We start from the raw sequence: 18,176 nt of genomic DNA, 5'->3' as shown, positions 1-18,176 counted from the left end.
GATTAACTGAAACTCAACCCCAGTGATAGTGAGAGACAAAACAACAATACCTTTAAATTGTTTATTGAAAAGCTTTTGCCATATTCTTATAAAGGCAACTGGTTAGATCAGGAATATAACGGTCTCAAACCACCAAGCAGAAGATGAGCAACACAAGCCTTTGAGAGAAGCTCAATATATATCAATAACATCAAACCTGCTTTTACTGTCAGATTAAGGTTCACGAAGCGTTTACTACAGTGTGATTGTACCTTTAAAAACATATCAGAACATAAGAACAACAGCAAAACCTGTGTATTAATCAAACAGTTTACTTTACCCCCTCCCCAAAAATCACACACACACACACACACACACACACACACACACACACACACACTACTCTCAGCATTCACTACTCGTTCACTTTAGATTAGTGCAGAGAAAATATAAAATCAATATGTTGATCTGGCCTGTCAAATACAATAGGAAGACACACAAAGACGTGCCTCTAAAGTTCCTAAGCTCAGTTGCCAACTATTGGGCTGCTCACTCAAATATCGCAACACCAGTGAAAGGCTTTAGGTCCATTTCATGATGATAGAAAATGGACTAGAAATTACAAAAGAAGTGCAAAACAGTGACAGTAACAATCCGTCCTATATTATATTTCATCCGTGTTTTCAAACATCCCCACTAGATGTCACCATATGACATTCTTCTTCATTGCCTGTTCCTGTCAGTTGAGTCATATTCAGATGGACTTGACCCCAGACCTCATCTTCATCACTCCCATTCTAACAACGTAGAATTGTATCATTTCATATCTCACTGTAGCTGATTTATTGCATTCAAGTTTAAGATAAAAAATAATAATTGTAAATTGATAGGAATATAACTTCTACAAATACACAGTGTATAATCAATCTATTGATATCTGATATGTTAAAGGCAACAGCAGCTATTGGTTCAGTAAAGCTCTGCATTGTAATCAGCTTCTATGACAAGGCCTCATCTCAGGCCTACTGTGATCTAAGGACAGCTGTAGTGGGTCCACCTGTCAGCAGTGGTTACAGCAATGTGCCTGCAAGCCTGAAAACACAACAAACAATTGGCAATCAAATGAATGACTATCGTGACATATTTTACAAATGAATAAGTAGTAATTCATTTGAACAGGATTCTCACATTAGTTATTTGGTACCAGAATCCGCCCTGTTACGGAAATAAATGAGAGAGAGAGAGAGAGAGAGAGAGAGAGAGAGAGAGAGAGAGAGAGAGAGAGAGAGAGAGAGAGAGAGAGAGAGAGAGAGAAAATTAGTAATCTTGATATTTTCATAAATGAATCAACATACTGTAGCAGTGACCTCCTGATGTAAAAAGGAAACTGTAATGTACAATCGTATATCACTCCAAATGTATACAAGACAGTAGCGATGTGATGTATAATGTTGAATAAAAATGACTTTCAGTAATAAAGACTCATAGGCAGAATGATGTTTCTCCAAATGAATGTTGAAAAAAACTTGATCAGCTTGACAGTTATATTCGGATGGTTAATGTGTCTACACAGATAACCCTTAATAGAGCATGGATGGTTAATGTGTCTCCACAGATAACCCTTAATAGAACATGGATGGTTAATGTGTCTACACAGATAACCCTTAATAGAGCATGGATGGTTAATGTGTCTACACAGATAACCCTTAATAGAGCATGCAATTCCAGATGGATGTTTGCATATTGTCTATGTTTTCCTCACAAGACGACCCTCACCATTGGCTTTCCTCTTATAGTAGATCAGCCCTGCTAACGCTAACACCAGTCCCAGCACCAGTCCTGACGCTCCGATCGCGATCTTGTTCCTCTCAGACTCAGGCAGGGACGGGTCTGTCAAAGAGAAATGATGGATTTGTTTTTACACAAAAGCAGCAATCAGATTCTACAAACCACGTAGATAACATAATGCATGTTCCCTGTTACTACAGCAAGGCCTGTTCAGTGTCTGATAAACTAATACTTGTTTATCCTTCACCACTCAAACACACATTAAAACACTTTTTAAAACACCCAACTCACATATCTGATAACTTCCTCACCCAAAACACCATTCTAACACTTATAATAAACCTCCCTGTAATAACACTTACTCCACTCTGTCACTAGGGTGTCTCGGAGGCTGGCGTGGTGCACCATACAGGAGATCTTCTCTCCAGATCTGGGCGTGTACTCCAGGTGGGAGTGGACCTGGTAGTACCAGTCCCCATCGGCCAGCTCCGCAGTGGAGGTCACGTCTGTCTTCACGTCCTGTCCGTCCCTTGTCCAAGTCACAGTGATTTGTTTGGGGTAGAAGTCGTAGACGCTGCAAATCAGCATGGCAGGGTGTCTTCCACTGGGGGGCGCCACTGAGCTGAGTCTGACATAAGGCTTAGCTGATGGAGTGGAAATGGAAAACTTTAATGACAACTCAGATTACTGTTATTTAGGGTTAGTCCTGATCACCAGACTGCATAATATCACATCAGAACCATCGAGCTCGGATGCAAATCATTCATATTGTCTGTAGCATCCAACAAGGCTCTGTTCTCATGTGATTAAACTTGAATGTTTAATTCTTTAATGAGAAGTGAAATCTCATAATATTTTACAGACTGCTATTGTTGTAATGCTCTCTGAAACTTATGTACATTCAAAATGAGCCAATAGAAATGTTTGTTTCTGATGCTTCTATGAGAAAAACAACAGTATAATATAACAGTGATGTACGTGTTCAATGATTGTAGCTACAGTATCCATGATCATTCAATATAAAACCTCCCACAGCTGATGTACAAGAACAACATTTCTGATCCTATTATTATTATTAGCTCTATCGTCATATCCATCAGGAATCTCTACAAATGTTTTCTTATTCACAAACGACACACTAACATCACATTAACATCACATTAACATCACACTAACATCACATTAACATTAACATCACATGAACATTAACACTAACATTAACACTAACATCACACTAACATTAACACTAACATTAACACTAACATCACACTAACATTAACATCACATTGACACTAACATCACACTAACATTAACACTAACATCACACTAACATTAACACTAACATCACATTAACATCACACTAACATTAACACTAACATCACACTAACATCACACTAACATTAACACTAACATCACATTAACATTAACATCACATTAACACTAACATCACATTAACATTAACATCACATTAACACTAACATCACATTAACATTAACATCACATTAACATTAACATCACATTAACACTAACATCACATTAACATTAACATCACACTAACATTAACATTAACATCACATTAACACTAACATCAAATTAACACTAACATCACATTAACATTAACATTAACATCACATTAACCCTAACATCACATTAACACTAATATCACATTAACATCACACTAACATTAACATTAACATCACATTAACACTAACATCAAATTAACACTAACATCACATTAACATTAACATTAACATCACATTAACCCTAACATCACATTAACACTAACATCACATTAACATGAACATCTGGTCAGTCAGGGATGGTAAACTGCTGTGGTCAGGAGGGCTGCTCACCTGACTTATCCAGTATGTGACTGTAGGAAATACCAGCGTTAGGCTTGCAGTACCCCTCCAGCAGCGTTTTCTCTACAGCCAGTTCAGGACCTTTATTCCAGGCGTCTGCATTCTGTATACCAAACTCTGTGTACCCAACATACTTGCCCACAGTGCTGTTGAATCTGACGTACTCTATCTGATTGAAAATATAAGAGTCTGTAAACTCTATATCAGGCAGATCAGGAGAGCTGTACAGGCAGTGTCTCACAACGTATTCATAATATCCATCTAAAAGAGAAAAACAATACAAATAGATGCTGAAAAGGGCACTGGTTTTCACTAGTTTTCCATACAGTAATGGATAAAAACATACTCTATTTGCCTTCTATGGAATTCAAATAGTTGGCTGATATTCCAGGGATATTGATATTTGGATATTTGTACAATAATTGGTCAATTATCAGATACATTATACTGTACATCAATAATAATATTATAGTGGAACGTACCTGCTCCATTCAGAGTGGATAATCCCAGGGCAAAGCAAATGTGTAAGAGAGTTGACATCGACATGTTCCTCTGCCCAGCCACTGTGTTCAATAAGAGGAAACCGAGCAGGACTTTAGCTACTCTTCAAACAAACAGGCCAATCTACTACCCCAGAAACAAAGAGTCATATGTTGCTAGGCAGACGTTGTAAGGACTGGTAACGTTCACTGAAAGTTGTGTGAGAGAATAGTAAGCCAGTATATATACAGTTCACCCACCAGCACTATTTGATCCAATACCATCAGGTTTATCAAAGTGCTGCTGAGTGAAGCCCGTCTCACTAACCCTAACCCTGCCAGGATACTGTTGTGACCACCTGACCTGTTAATCAGCCTGTATCCTATAGTGGCCCTACCTGACCTGTTAATCAGCCTGTATCCTATAGTGGCTCTACCTGACCTGTTAATCAGCCTGTATCCTATAGTGGCCCTACCTGACCTGTTAATCAGCCTGTATCCTATAGTGGCCCTACCTGACCTGTTAATCAGCCTGTATCCTATAGTAGCCCTACCTGACCCACCTCATCACCAACAGGCAGGCTGTATCCTATAGTAGCCCTACCTGACCTGTTAATCAGCCTGTATCCTATAGTGGCCCTACCTGACCTGTTAATCAGCCTGTATCCTATAGTAGCCCTACCTGACCTGTTAATCAGCCTGTATCCTATAGTGGCTCTACCTGACCTGTTAATCAGCCTGTATCCTATAGTAGCCCTACCTGACCTGTTAATCAGCCTGTATCCTATAGTAGCCCTACCTGACCTGTTAATCAGCCTGTATCCTATAGTAGCCCTACCTGACCCACCTCATCACCAACAGGCAGCCTGTATCCTTTAGTAGCCCTACCTGACCCACCTCATCACCAACAGGCAGCCTGTATCCTTTAGTAGCCCTACCTGACCCACCTCATCACCAACAGGCAGCCTGTATCCTTTAGTATAGTGGCCCTACCTGACCCACCTCATCACCAACAGGCAGCCTGTATCCTTTAGTATAGTGGCCCTACCTGACCCACCTCATCACCAACAGGCAGCCTGTATCCTTTAGTATAGTGGCCCTACCTGACCCACCTCATCACCAACAGGCAGCCTGTATCCTATAGTGGCCCTACCTGACCTGTTAATCAGCCTGTATCCTATAGTGGCCCTACCTGACCTGTTAATCAGCCTGTATCCTATAGTGGCCCTACCTGACCCACCTCATCACCAACAGGCAGGCTCAACTCTCCACAAGGAACAGCAACAACACTGTCTCAGGGAATCACGCTCACATGCTGAGTGAACCTGCTAGCAGGAGACCTGAAGGTTAAACCAGAGGAACAGCTAGAGAGAGTTTGAAGCCCCTGATCGGCCCTTGGATACTTGGGGGTACTGCAGTCTAATTGTGAATGATGCCAACATTGAAATGTATTATATGCTTTGTATTTCATCTGGCCAACTATATTGTACAGCAACTTTGGGTTCCAATATCTATATATATATTTTCTATTATCGAGTCTTTCTGCTTTACTGATGACGTCAGCATGCAGTGCTTTAACAAATATTCCCACAGAATGCCATATTTTTAAAGATCGCAGCCTCCAGAAACTGCCTTTCCTGGCCTCATGAGCCATCCATTTATATTTTGTAGATGGATATGTTAGATATTATATGAGACAATGGTTAAAAAAAAATTGGTCAGATTGGTGCTGTGACTAATATAGGGTCCGTCAGAGGAGAAGGTTAAAGGTTAAAGGGGGGTGAAGCGTAAGGCAAGAGTAACCTTGCAGTAGAGTAGGTACCCTTTGGTTCTCTTGGAGTGAAATTGATTAATATTGATTCAAATTGGATACAATTGTGTACAAACTGTAAAATGTTAAGTTAAGCAAAACTCTCATAGTTGTATTGATATTACATTTTTATTGATATTGACCAATAACAACAAAAAAACAACAACAAACTTTAATATCTTCCAATTCAGAGTAAATTCAAATTCTAAATCAGAGCATTCAGAGCAAATTCCCACATTTCACCCTACATTTGTGTGAGTTATTGATTAATATTGCAATTTGCCTTTAAGCTTACATTACCTAAAAATAAAGATTTTCTTTATTTTTACAAACACTCTCTGAATGTAGTAGAACTGACATTAGATTGGCGACCCATTCTTAATAGTGCACAAGGTAAGCATTGATATTGTGTTAGTATGTTATGGCAATAATATATCAACAGTAGACATTATGTTTAATTAAGTACAAAAAAGTATCTGAAACAGCCTGATTTCCCTGCATTTCATCTTCCCGTGATGTTTCCACATTACAAAGGACTTTAACAGATTCAGGTGTTTGTCCCTAGTGTCTTCTCAGCCCCTCTGATTGAGATCTTAGTTGCACTCGTTTCCTTTGATGAGGAAGAATGTTCCAGTAGCCACTCCCAGCAGCCCTAGAGTCAGGCCCACGCCACAGAACACAGCAGGACCCACACTGGGCTGGTTCACCTCGGGCTCTGGGGAGGAACACACACACACAGACACACACACACACACACACACACACACACACACACACACATACACACATTCATGAAATAGCTTAGCTATTACTGTAAACATTCAATGTGATGATGGCATGTTGAAAATGAAGTATTTTCCATGGTAGTACACTTTGCGGTAACACTTTTGTATGCTACTGCCAATTACACTTAGGTACACACTAAATTACACACTAAACTGTCCATTAAATGAGACCCACCCCATATCCGTGTAAGGGGCTCAGTGAGAGACTTGTGTCCCACACTGCAGCTGTAGATGTCTCCCTCCTCTGGGGTGATGGTCAGGATGGAGAACTGGTTGAACGTTCGGTCGTTGTTGGGGTAGGGATTGCTGATTCTCACCCCCGCTGTCACATTATTGTTGTTCTTGGTCCACCAGACTGTCGCAGGTGGAGGGTAGTATCCGTTGACGTGACAGATGAGAGTGTTCTCCGTCCCCAGCTCCACATCGTCCCTGGGATAGATGGAGCTGTGAGGAGCGTCTGTAGGGGAACCCAGTTAGTATCACCTTCCCCTCTGAAAACACTGATCATGCTGTCATATCTGGACACGGTGGGGAGGCTTGGGTAATCATTAGGCTGCCTCTTATGAGCATTTAATCTGTTGTGTCAGTTCATGAGTAGGCTGTATGAGAAGGCTGTATGAGTAGGCTATATGAGTAGGCTATGAGTAGGCGTTATGTGCTGTAATAAAGATTAAGACTTTTGTTTGGTATTCATGCTGGTGTTTGTCCTAAAAGGCTAATATCCTGAAGAACTTGAAGTCCTACTATTTGACACAAAATAATGTACAATAATTTGATACAAATGAAACAAAATCTGAAGGATATTATGATTTGAATTAAATGTATCTGAAATGTTCACTTACGTATGGCCTCTGGTGGGTTCTTGTACGCTTGGATACTATTAGCTATGTTTGCTTTGCATACTTGCTGGTTAGCTACAGCTTGCTGATAGATTCCATCTTCCATTCCAAATGGGTCAGCAAATGGAGGAAGAGACATCTCTCCTTTCTCTTTCACAAAGTCTGCATACCAGATCTGATCACCATCAAGTCCATACATCTGATCTCCGGTTCTATCTGAGCATCCTGTTGTAAATATATCATCATGCAGAACTGAAAACGGACACAAGAAACATGATGAATATAGATTTATCAGATTCAGATCCATCAATGTTTTACAGAGTAGCATCAAATTGAAATTGTAATGTCAATAGTAGGGTTGTAGAAGATTATTATGCATAATAATAATTAGAATATTTGAATTCTCAATTTCATGAAGAGTCGTTAGAAATACATGAAAAATACACATTTACATTACATTTGACATTTTTACCATTTAGCAGACGCCTTTATCCAAAGCAACTTACAATTACAGATGACAGGGACAGTCTCCCTTGAGTAACTGAGGGCTAAGTGCCTTACTCAAGGGAACACTAGTGGTGGTGTTCCCAGGTGGGATTTCAACTCTACAATATACCCCTTCAAGGACAATGATACCATCGATCCTTCGGCCTGAAGGAAGTAGCTGCAAATGTTTAAATCAGGCTGACAAACATGACCATACTGTAGGTTTGGGGTAACCTAGCAGCACTTTTTGGTGACAGAATCATCTCAATAATCACCTGTTCAGACACTTACCTTTGGCCTCCACACGGAGCAGGCAGGAGAGGATGAGGACGGTCACAGAACCCTTCATGTTCACTTTACAGACGGCCGTGTAGAGACAGGAGGACACAGAGAACCAGAGTTACCTTCTGACCAGCGTCAAACTTCACTGAGAGGGAACTGAGAGGTTTTTTCCCCCGGAGGCAGCCTCTTGCGCAGTAGGACCAATCAGAGTTTGTTTGTCAGTTGTTGCTAGGTAGACGCTCACATTGCTGTTCAGGCTTGTCTTCATGTTTAATGGAGAATCATCTGAGGTGTGATTTCTGGAATCATCAACAGAGTGATTGACTAATTATTACCTAATCAATTGTGATGGCTCTACATATGCTGGTGTTGTATTGTGGAATGACCATTCCCTGCAACACACTGGAGAAACCCTGTTCGTTTGTGTGTCGTAGTGAACATGGTCAGTAATCTGTCATCTCCCAGCAGAAACCTCAGTGAACAACATACTAAAAACCAACACCTGACAGCTTGGTACTATCAGGGTTATAACAACATACTAAAGACCAACACCTGACAGCTTGGTACTATCAGGATTATAACAACATACTAAAGACCAACACCTGACAGCTTGGTACTATCAGGGTTATAACAACATACTAAAGACCAACACCTGACAGCTTGGTACTATCAGGGTTATAACAAGCATAGAGTAGTGTTGCACATTAGGTTCCATAAGTGTGCAGTTCTATTCCATTGAACTTGGTTAAGTTCATTAAACTGAATCAAGTTCAAGTTCTCTAACTGTCTCATATGTGATGCCTACAACAAGGAGGGACATGTGATAAGGGTTTGTTCAATATGTCTCTTTCTATGAAAATGTAATTGATAATGCCTCATCAATTAGATGAGGACATGGACACTAAATGGAATGAATACAGTTGCAGGTGTAACATAATGTAATTACATGTAACGAATATGTAGGACATCTGCACTCAGAGGATGTTACAAGTACAGGGCAAATGTGTTATTATGATGAAGGACTTTAATCAGTTTTTATGCCCCCAGCCTCTGGAATAACTTGCCAGAAAACCTAAGAATGGCTGAAACCATGGGAACCTTTAAGCGAGATCTTAAGACATGTAGGCCTAGCTGCACTTGTCTCATAATTACATCTTTTCACTATTTTCTCTTAAACGTGTTATTGTCCTTTTCATATATTATCTGTCTTGCTTTGTTTTTCTTGTTTTATGTAACTAAGTTTTTATTTATCTGAAACATGTTTTCATTTATCAGAACCATGTTTTTATTTATCCTTCCTTATTCTGTTAAGCACTGTGTGCTACATTTGCTTGTATGAACATGTGTTATATAAATACACTTGACTTAAATGAAACTTTCCTGCTCGCAGCACAGACCTGGGGGAGGGAGACAACCGGCTCTGAAAAAACCTGTCTGGAAAAGTCCCCAGAGCTCTAAAACCATTCAACCAATAGAGTCGCTCCAAACGGCTTCATCAGTAGTTACCAGGAGAATGTTCTTTTCAGAGAGGATACAGTAGTTGTCTAGCAAGCAGGGAAGCTAGCTGTAGTATAAGAGAGTTATGATAGATAAAGACCTAGCGTATTATCAGAGCACAACATCTACTTATCTACTTGGACTAAAATCTATATTAAAAAGAATAACATTACCAACTATTAACTACTATAATAATGACTAATTACTATTACTTAATAGGACAAAGGGATCATCTGTGTTGAGTGTCCTATAGAAGTATGGAATTGAAGTGTAGGTTTCAGACATTAGGCTAATGTAGTCTTGGTGCTCTGATAACCGGGCTTGATACCCAGTTAGTCATCCACTGGAGCTGCTGGGGGAGATGGGAGGGGGAGATGGGAGGGGGAGATGGGAGGGGGAGATGGGAGGGGGAGATGGGAGGGGGAGATTGGAGGGGGAGATGGGAGGGGGAGATGGGAGGAGGGGGAGATAGGAGGGGGAGATTGGAGGGGGAGATGGGAGGGGGAGATGGGAGGGGGAGATGGGAGGGGGAGATGGGAGGGGGAGATGGGAGGGGGAGATAGGAGGGGGAGATAGGAGGGGGAGATGGGAGGGGGAGATGGGAGGGGGAGATGGGAGGGGGAGATAGGAGGGGGAGATAGGAGGGGGAGATGGGAGGGGGAGATGGGAGGGGGAGATAGGAGGGGGAGATGGGAGGGGGAAATGGGAGGGGGAGATGGGAGGGGGAGATGGGAGGACAAGATGGGGTGCAAGTATCCAAGGTGTTCTGGTGAGCTTCACTTGTAGGATCCACATCCAAGGCCCACCTTAAACACAGGCTTTAATGAAGTGAATTAAACACAGGCTTTAATGAACTGAATTCCAAATATTGCATCCAATTTAAGTTGTGTATAGGTTGCCCTACAGTACTACAGCCCTACAGTATTCACTTATGACATATCAATGATGTTAGTTGTGACTGGCTTATGGTGTTAGTTGTGGCTTATGATGTTAGTTGTGACTAGTTGTTAGTTGTGGCTTATGATGGTTAAATGATTGAATTGCGTCCCAGCAGCCTGAGCCAGTGGATCCATCCCATCAGCTGCTGTACAGGATGGCAGATCTGCTCGTCTGATGGAATGCAGTTGTTGTGATAAGCTCACACAGGTCCCATGTGACCACAACATGGAAACACACCTGTCCAGACAAACCAGTCCATAAAAGTCCCTGAAGTTGTTTTTAAACTGAACCCATAGAAATGCTGAGGGTGAGGTCATCACCAGTTACTAGGTAAAGGAATGTTTGAGAGAAATGTTATTTGAGCACAGGTAGGACTGATAGCTCCTTAGAACCTGTTGTGTTGTGTTGTGTTGTGTTGTGTCGTGTTGTGTTGTGTTGTGTCGTGTTGTGATGTATTGTGTTGTGTTGTGTTGTGTTGTGTTGTGATGTGTTGTGATGTGTTGTGATGTGATGTGTTGTGTTGTGTTGTGTTGTGTTGTGTTGTGTTGTGTTGTGATGTGTTGTGTTGTATTGTGTTGTGTTGTGTTGTGTTGTGTTGTGTTGTGTTGTGTTGTGTTGTGTTGTGATGTGTTGTGTTGTGTTGTGTTGTGTTGTGTCGTGATATGCAGTGCTGTGTCATGTTGTGTCGTGTTGTGTTGTGTTGTGTCGTGATGTGTTGTGTTGTGTTGTGTCGTGATGTGCAGTGCTGTGTTGTGTCATGTTGTGTTGTGTTGTGTTGTGTTGTGCTGTGTTGTGCTGTGTTGTGATGTGTTGTGTCGTGATGTGCAGTGCTGTGTCATGTTGTGTCGTGTACGTTGGTGAGACTTTACAGCTTAGGAACAATTCAACAAATGAGAACAGAAAAGCGTGTGGATGAACATACATGCAGTACTCATCTCATACTCTGAAAGTGGAGAATTGTTGAAACTGTCACCTACAGCCATTTTAAATCTGCACAACGATAACCTGTTCTAACTTGTTTAAGCGTCTGTTATTGGAGGCTAAACAAAACCCACTCCCCAGAGCCAAGCAAGCTAAACCCAATGAGGTTGTATCACATGACCATTTAGCTGACATTGTGAACATCAGTCATGCTGGTTCATTATTATTGATAATGAAAACAGGTGGATAAGCAGGGTCAGAGGTCGTATTTTAGAAGCCAAACATTGATATGATCTGAATCAGCATCGATGCCCTGATGGTAAACGAGCCCGTCAGCGTGGCTTCAGGAGCCACAGAGCAAAGTGATCGTTCCTCCAGCTGACCTGAAACAACCCTGTTGTGTAGAGAGAGTCTGTCTGAGGACCCACCCATGACATCACAGGTACCTGGCCTCATCGGGAGGGTGTCTGTTACCATGGCAACCAGTGGCAACAAAACAATTAGCCCCAGATAGTAGCAAAGGTAGAAACATTACAAATTCTCTATCCACACAAATTATGTTTGACTCCCTAGGTTTAATGTTCTGTATAGAGCCCTACTAGAGGTAGCATTTATGACATGCTGCAAGAATTGCAGTATAAGGGGAATGGGCGATGGAATGTGGAGTGATTGTGTCTTGCAGTGTGTGGGCCTGCTCTCTTTCTAGACACTCTCTTTAGCTTACACGCTGAGCATCTTTTGACACAGTGGGTGCAGAATGTCTTTTATCTGATAGAAAATAATTTGAGGTGGCCTAGGGTGGTCCAGTGGTCTAGCACCATGGCCTGGGGTGGTCCAGTGGTCTAGTACCATGGCCTGGGGTGGTCCAGTGGTCTAGCACCGTGGCCTGGGGTGGTCCAGTGGTCTAGCACCGTGGCCTGGGGTGGTCCAGTGGTCTAGCACCTTGGCCTGGGGTGGTCCAGTGGTCTAGCACCATGGCCTGGGGTGGTCCAGTGGTCTAGCACCATGGCCTAGGGTGGTCCAGTGGTCTAGCACCATGGCCTGGGGTGGTCCAGTGGTCTAGCACCATGGCCTAGGGTGGTCCAGTGGTCTAGCACCGTGGCCTGGGGTGGTCCAGTGGTCTAGCACCATGGCCGGGGGTGGTCCATTGGTCTAGCACCATGGCCTGGGGTGGTCCAGTGGTCTAGTACCATGGCCTGGGGTGGTCCAGTGGTCTAGCACCGCGGTCTACAGTGCACACATATGCCCATGTCGGCGTGGGTTTGAATCCGGCCCGTGCCCTGCTGACATGCCCTCTCTCTGTCCCTTCTTCTCCTTACTTTCCTGTCTGTCTTCACTGTATCTGTCCAATAAAATGAAAAATATGAGTGGGACTGCCCGACTCAAAAAAATGTACTTAAAAAACACAACAATCTCCAGTTGCTCAGTTTCTGGTTCACAGATCACATTCTGAGCTCTCAAACTGGAATTCAGCATTGTCAGCTCATCCATGATGTGATTAACTGAAACTCAACCCCAGTGAAAGTGAGAGACAAAACAACAATACCTTTAAAATTGTTTATTGAAAAGCTTTTGCCATATTCTTATAAAGGCAACTGGTTAGATCAGGAATATAACGGTCTCAAACCACCACCACGTTCAAGCAGAAGATGAGCAACACAAGCCTTTGAGAGAAGCTCAATATATATCAATCACATAAAACCTGCTTTTACTGTCTGATTAAGGTTTACGAAGCGTTTACTACAGTGTGATTGTACCTTTAAAAACATATCAGAACATAAGAACAACAGCAAAACCTGTGTATTAATCAAACAGTTTACTTTACCCCCTCTCCAAAAATCACACACACACACACACACACACACACACACACACACACACACACACACACACTACTCTCAGCATTCACTACTCATTCACTTTATATTAGTGCAGAGAAAATATAAAATCAATATGTTGATCTGGCCTGTCAAATACAATAGGAAGACACACAAAGACGTGCCTCTAAAGTTCCTAAGCTCAGTTGCCAACTATTGGGCTGCTCACTCAAATATCCCAACACCAGTGAAAGGCTTTAAGTCCATTTCATGATGATAGAAAATGGACTAGAAATTCCAAAAGAAATGCAAAACAGTGACAGTAACAATCCGTCCTACATATTATATTTCATCCGTGTTTTCAAACATCCCCACTAGATGTCACTAGATGACATTCTTCTTCATTGCCTGTTCCTGTCAGTTGAGTCATATTCAGATGGACTTGACCCCAGACCTAATCTTCATCACTCCCATTCTAACAACGTAGAATTGTATCATTTCATATCTCACTGTAGCTGATTTATTGCATTCAAGTTTAAGATAAAAATAATAATTGTAAATTGAAAGGAATATAACTTCTACAAATACACAGGATATAATCAATCTATTGATATCTGAGAAGTTAAAGGCAACAGCAGCTATTGGTTCAGTAAAGCTCTGCATTGTAATCAGCTTCTATGACAAGGCCTCATTTCAGGCCTACTGTGATCTAAGGACAGCTGTAGTGGGTCCACCTGTCAGCAGTGGTTACAGCAATGTGCCTGCAAGCCTGAAAAGATAACAAACAATTGGCAATCAAATGAATGACTATCATGACATATTTTACAAATGAATAAGTAGTAATTCATTTGAACAGGATTCTCACATTAGTTATTTGGTACCAGAATCCGCCCTGTTACGGAAATAAATGAGAGAGAGAGAGAGAGAGAGAGAGAGAGAGAGAGAGAGAGAGAGAGAGAGAGAGAGAGAGAGAGAGAGAGAGAGAGAAAATTAGTAATCTTGATATTTTCATAAATGAATCAACATACTGTAGCAGTGACCTCCTGATGTAAAAAGGAAACTGTAATGTACAATCGTATATCACTCCAAATGTATACAAGACAGTAGCGATGTGATGTATAATGTTGAATAAAAATGACTTTCAGTAATAAAGACTCATAGGCAGAATGATGTTTCTCCAAATGAATGTTGAAAAAATCTTGATCAGCTTGACAGTTATATTCGGATGGTTAATGTGTCTACACAGATAACCCTTAATAGAGCATGGATGGTTAATGTGTCTACACAGATAACCCTTAATAGAGCATGGATGGTTAATGTGTCTACACAGATAACCCTTAATAGAGCATGGATGGTTAATGTGTCTACACAGATAACCCTTAATAGAACATGGATGGTTAATGTGTCTCCACAGATAACCCTTAATAGAGCATGGATGGTTAATGTGTCTCCACAGATAACCCTTAATAGAGCATGGATGGTTAATGTGTCTACACAGATAACCCTTAATAGAACATGGATGGTTAATGTGTCTCCACAGATAACCCTTAATAGAGCATGGATGGTTAATGTGTCTACACAGATAACCCTTAATAGAGCATGGATGGTTAATGTGTCTACACAGATAACCCTTAATAGAACATGGATGGTTACTGTGTCTCCACAGATAACCCTTAATAGAGCATGGATGGTTAATGTGTCTCCACAGATAACCCTTAATAGAACATGGATGGTTAATGTGTCTACACAGATAACCCTTAATAGAGCATGGATGGTTAATGTGTCTCCACAGATAACCCTTAATAGAACATGGATGGTTAATGTGTCTACACAGATAACCCTTAATAGAGCATGGATGGTTAATGTGTCTACACAGATAACCCTTAATAGAGCATGCAATTCCAGATGGATGTTTGCATATTGTCTATGTTTTCCTCACAAGACGACCCTCACCATTGGCTTTCCTCTTGTAGTAGATCAGCCCTGCTAACGCTAACACCAGTCCCAGCACCAGTCCTGACGCTCCGATCGCGATCTTACTCCTCTCAGACTCAGGCAGGGACGGGTCTGCCAAAGAGAAATGATGGATTTGTTTTTTTACACAAAAGCAGCAATCAGATTCTACAAACCACGTAGATAACATAATGCATGTTCCCTGTTACTACAGCAAGGCCTGTTCAGTGTCTGATAAACTAATACTTGTTTATCCTTCACCACTCAAACACACATTAAAACACTTTTTAAAACACCCAACTCACATATCTGATAACTTCCTCACCCAAAACACCATTCTAACACTTATAATAAACCTCCCTGTAATAACACTTACTCCACTCTGTCACTAGGGTGTCTCGGAGGCTGGCGTGGTGCACCATACAGGAGATCTTCTCTCCAGATCTGGGCGTGTACTCCAGGTGGGAGTGGACCTGGTAGTACCAGTCCCCATCGGCCAGCTCCGCAGTGGAGGTCACGTCTGTCTTCACGTCCTGTCCGTCCCTTGTCCAAGTCACAGTGATTTGTTTGGGGTAGAAGTCGTAGACGCTGCAAATCAGCATGGCAGGGTGTCTTCCACTGGGGGGCGCCACTGAGCTGAGTCTGACATAAGGCTTAGCTGATGGAGTGGAAATGGAAAACTTTAATGACAACTCAGATTACTGTTATTTAGGGTTAGTCCTGATCACCAGACTGCATAATATCACATCAGAACCATCGAGCTCGGATGCAAATCATTCATATTGTCTGTAGCATCCAACAAGGCTCTGTTCTCATGTGATTAAACTTGAATGTTTAATTCTTTAATGAGAAGTGAAATCTCATAATATTTTACAGACTGCTATTGTTGTAATGCTCTCTGAAACTTATGTACATTCAAAATGAGCCAATAGAAATGTTTGTTTCTGATGCTTCCCTGAGGAAAACAACAGTATAATATAACAGTGATGTACGTGTTCAATGATTGTAGCTACAGTATCCATGATCATTCAATATAAAACCTCCCACAGCTGATGGACAAGAACAACATTTCTGATCCTATTATTATTATTAGCTCTATCGTCATATCCATCAGGAATCTCTACAAATGTTTTCTTATTCACAAACGACACACTAACATCACATTAACATCACACTAACATCACATTAACATCACACTAACATCACATTAACATTAACATCACATGAACATTAACACTAACATTAACACTAACATCACACTAACATTAACACTAACATTAACACTAACATCACACTAACATTAACATCACATTGACACTAACATCACACTAACATTAACACTAACATCACACTAACATTAACACTAACATCACATTAACATCACACTAACATTAACACTAACATCACATTAACATCACACTAACATTAACATTAACATCACACTAACATTAACATTAACATCACATTAACACTAACATCAAATTAACACTAACATCACATTAACATTAACATTAACATCACATTAACCCTAACATCACACTAACATTAACATCACATTAACATCACATTAACATCACATTAACATCATATTAACATCACATTAACATTAACATCACATTAACACTAATATCACATTAACATCACATTAACATGAACATCACATTAACATCACACTAACATCACATTAACATGAACATCTGGTCAGTCAGGGATGGTAAACTGCTGTGGTCAGGAGGGCTGCTCACCTGACTTATCCAGTATGGCTCTGTAGAGAGCATCAGCGTGTTGCTTGCAGACCCTCTCCAGCTCTGCTTTCTCTCCAGCCAGTTGAGGACCATTATTCCAGATCTCTGCATTATGTATACCAATCTCTGTGTACCCAACAAACTTGCCCACAGTGCTGTTGAATCTGATGAACTCTATCTGATTAAAAATATAAGAGTCTATAAACTCTATATCATGCAGATCAGGAGAGCTGTACAGGCAGTGATACACACTGTGATAATAATATCCATCTAAAAGAGAAAAACAATACAAATAAATGCTGAAAAAGGCTCTGGTTTTCACTAGTTATACAATAATGGATAAAAACATACCCCATTTGCCTTCTATTAAGTATAATATAATACTGTTATTTAGGGTTAGTGGTGATCACCAAACTGCATAATATCACATCAGAACCATCGAGCTCGGATGCAAATCATTCATATTGTCTGTAGCATCCAACAGGGCTCTGTGCTCATGTGATTAAACTGAATGTTTAATTATTTAATGAGAAGTGAAATCTCATAATATTTTACAGACTGCTATTGTTGTAATGCTCTCTGAAATGTCTGTACATTCAAAATGAGCCAATAGATACCGTATAGATACAACAGTAAAATATAACAACAATTCAATTACCAAATACATTATACTGTTAAAGTTAATCAGTTAAAAGCATCATGTTATAGTGGAACGTACCTGCTCCATTCAGAGTGGATAATCCCAGGACAATGCAAATGTGTAAGAGAGTTGACATCGACATGTTCCTCTGCCAAGCCACTGTGTTCAATAAGAGGAAACCGAGCAGGACTTTAGCTACTCTTCAAACAAACAGGCCAATCTCCTACCCCAGAAACAAAGAGTCACATGTTGCTAGGCAGACATTGTAAGGACTGGTATCTTTCACTGAAAGTTGTGTGAGAGAATAGTAAGCCAGTATATATATATATATATATATATATATATATATATATA

At 40.9% G+C, this 18,176-nt stretch overlaps 2 protein-coding genes across 2 annotated transcripts; both read right to left on the bottom strand.

The window, feature by feature from the left end:
* Positions 1 to 1,168: 1,168 nt before the first annotated feature.
* LOC308173469 (uncharacterized protein) lies at positions 1,169 to 17,964 on the bottom strand (the record flags this gene model as incomplete). The annotated part of the gene is made up of 9 exons (XM_080548500.1): positions 1,169 to 1,194; positions 1,756 to 1,869; positions 2,130 to 2,411; positions 3,621 to 3,890; positions 4,112 to 4,192; positions 15,438 to 15,551; positions 15,814 to 16,095; positions 17,183 to 17,452; positions 17,901 to 17,964. The coding sequence occupies 9 exons, from the start codon at positions 17,962 to 17,964 to the stop codon at positions 1,169 to 1,171; spliced, it is 1,503 nt and encodes a 500-aa protein (XP_080404626.1).
* On the bottom strand, positions 6,334 to 8,393 carry LOC308173389 (H-2 class II histocompatibility antigen, A-U alpha chain-like). The gene is made up of 4 exons (XM_080548406.1): positions 8,320 to 8,393; positions 7,546 to 7,794; positions 6,879 to 7,160; positions 6,334 to 6,633 (listed from the first exon to the last, which is right to left on the bottom strand). The coding sequence occupies exons 1-4, from the start codon at positions 8,375 to 8,377 to the stop codon at positions 6,512 to 6,514; spliced, it is 711 nt and encodes a 236-aa protein (XP_080404532.1). The 5' UTR covers positions 8,378 to 8,393; the 3' UTR covers positions 6,334 to 6,511.
* Positions 17,965 to 18,176: the final 212 nt, after the last annotated feature.

The sequence above is a fragment of the Nansenia antarctica genome (genome assembly GCF_963989245.1).
Source record: "Nansenia antarctica genome assembly, chromosome: 18".
Lineage (NCBI taxonomy): Eukaryota > Metazoa > Chordata > Actinopteri > Argentiniformes > Microstomatidae > Nansenia > Nansenia antarctica.
Note: the sequence above shows the minus strand (reverse complement) of the source record. Positions and strands in the feature narration are given on the sequence as shown.

What these genes read in the sequence shown, in the direction of transcription:
- LOC308173389 (XM_080548406.1), bottom strand. Translation starts at nt 8,377, where the DNA reads ATGAAGGGTTCTGTGACCGTCCTCATCCTCTCCTGCCTGCTCCGTGTG. An exon ending in GCTCCGTGTGGAGGCCAAAG is followed by an intron (nt 7,795 to 8,319) that starts GTAAGTGTCTGA and finishes GTCCGTTTTCAG; the next exon opens with TTCTGCATGATGATATATTT. An exon ending in GAACCCACCAGAGGCCATAC is followed by an intron (nt 7,161 to 7,545) that starts GTAAGTGAACAT and finishes GTTCCCCTACAG; the next exon opens with ACGCTCCTCACAGCTCCATC.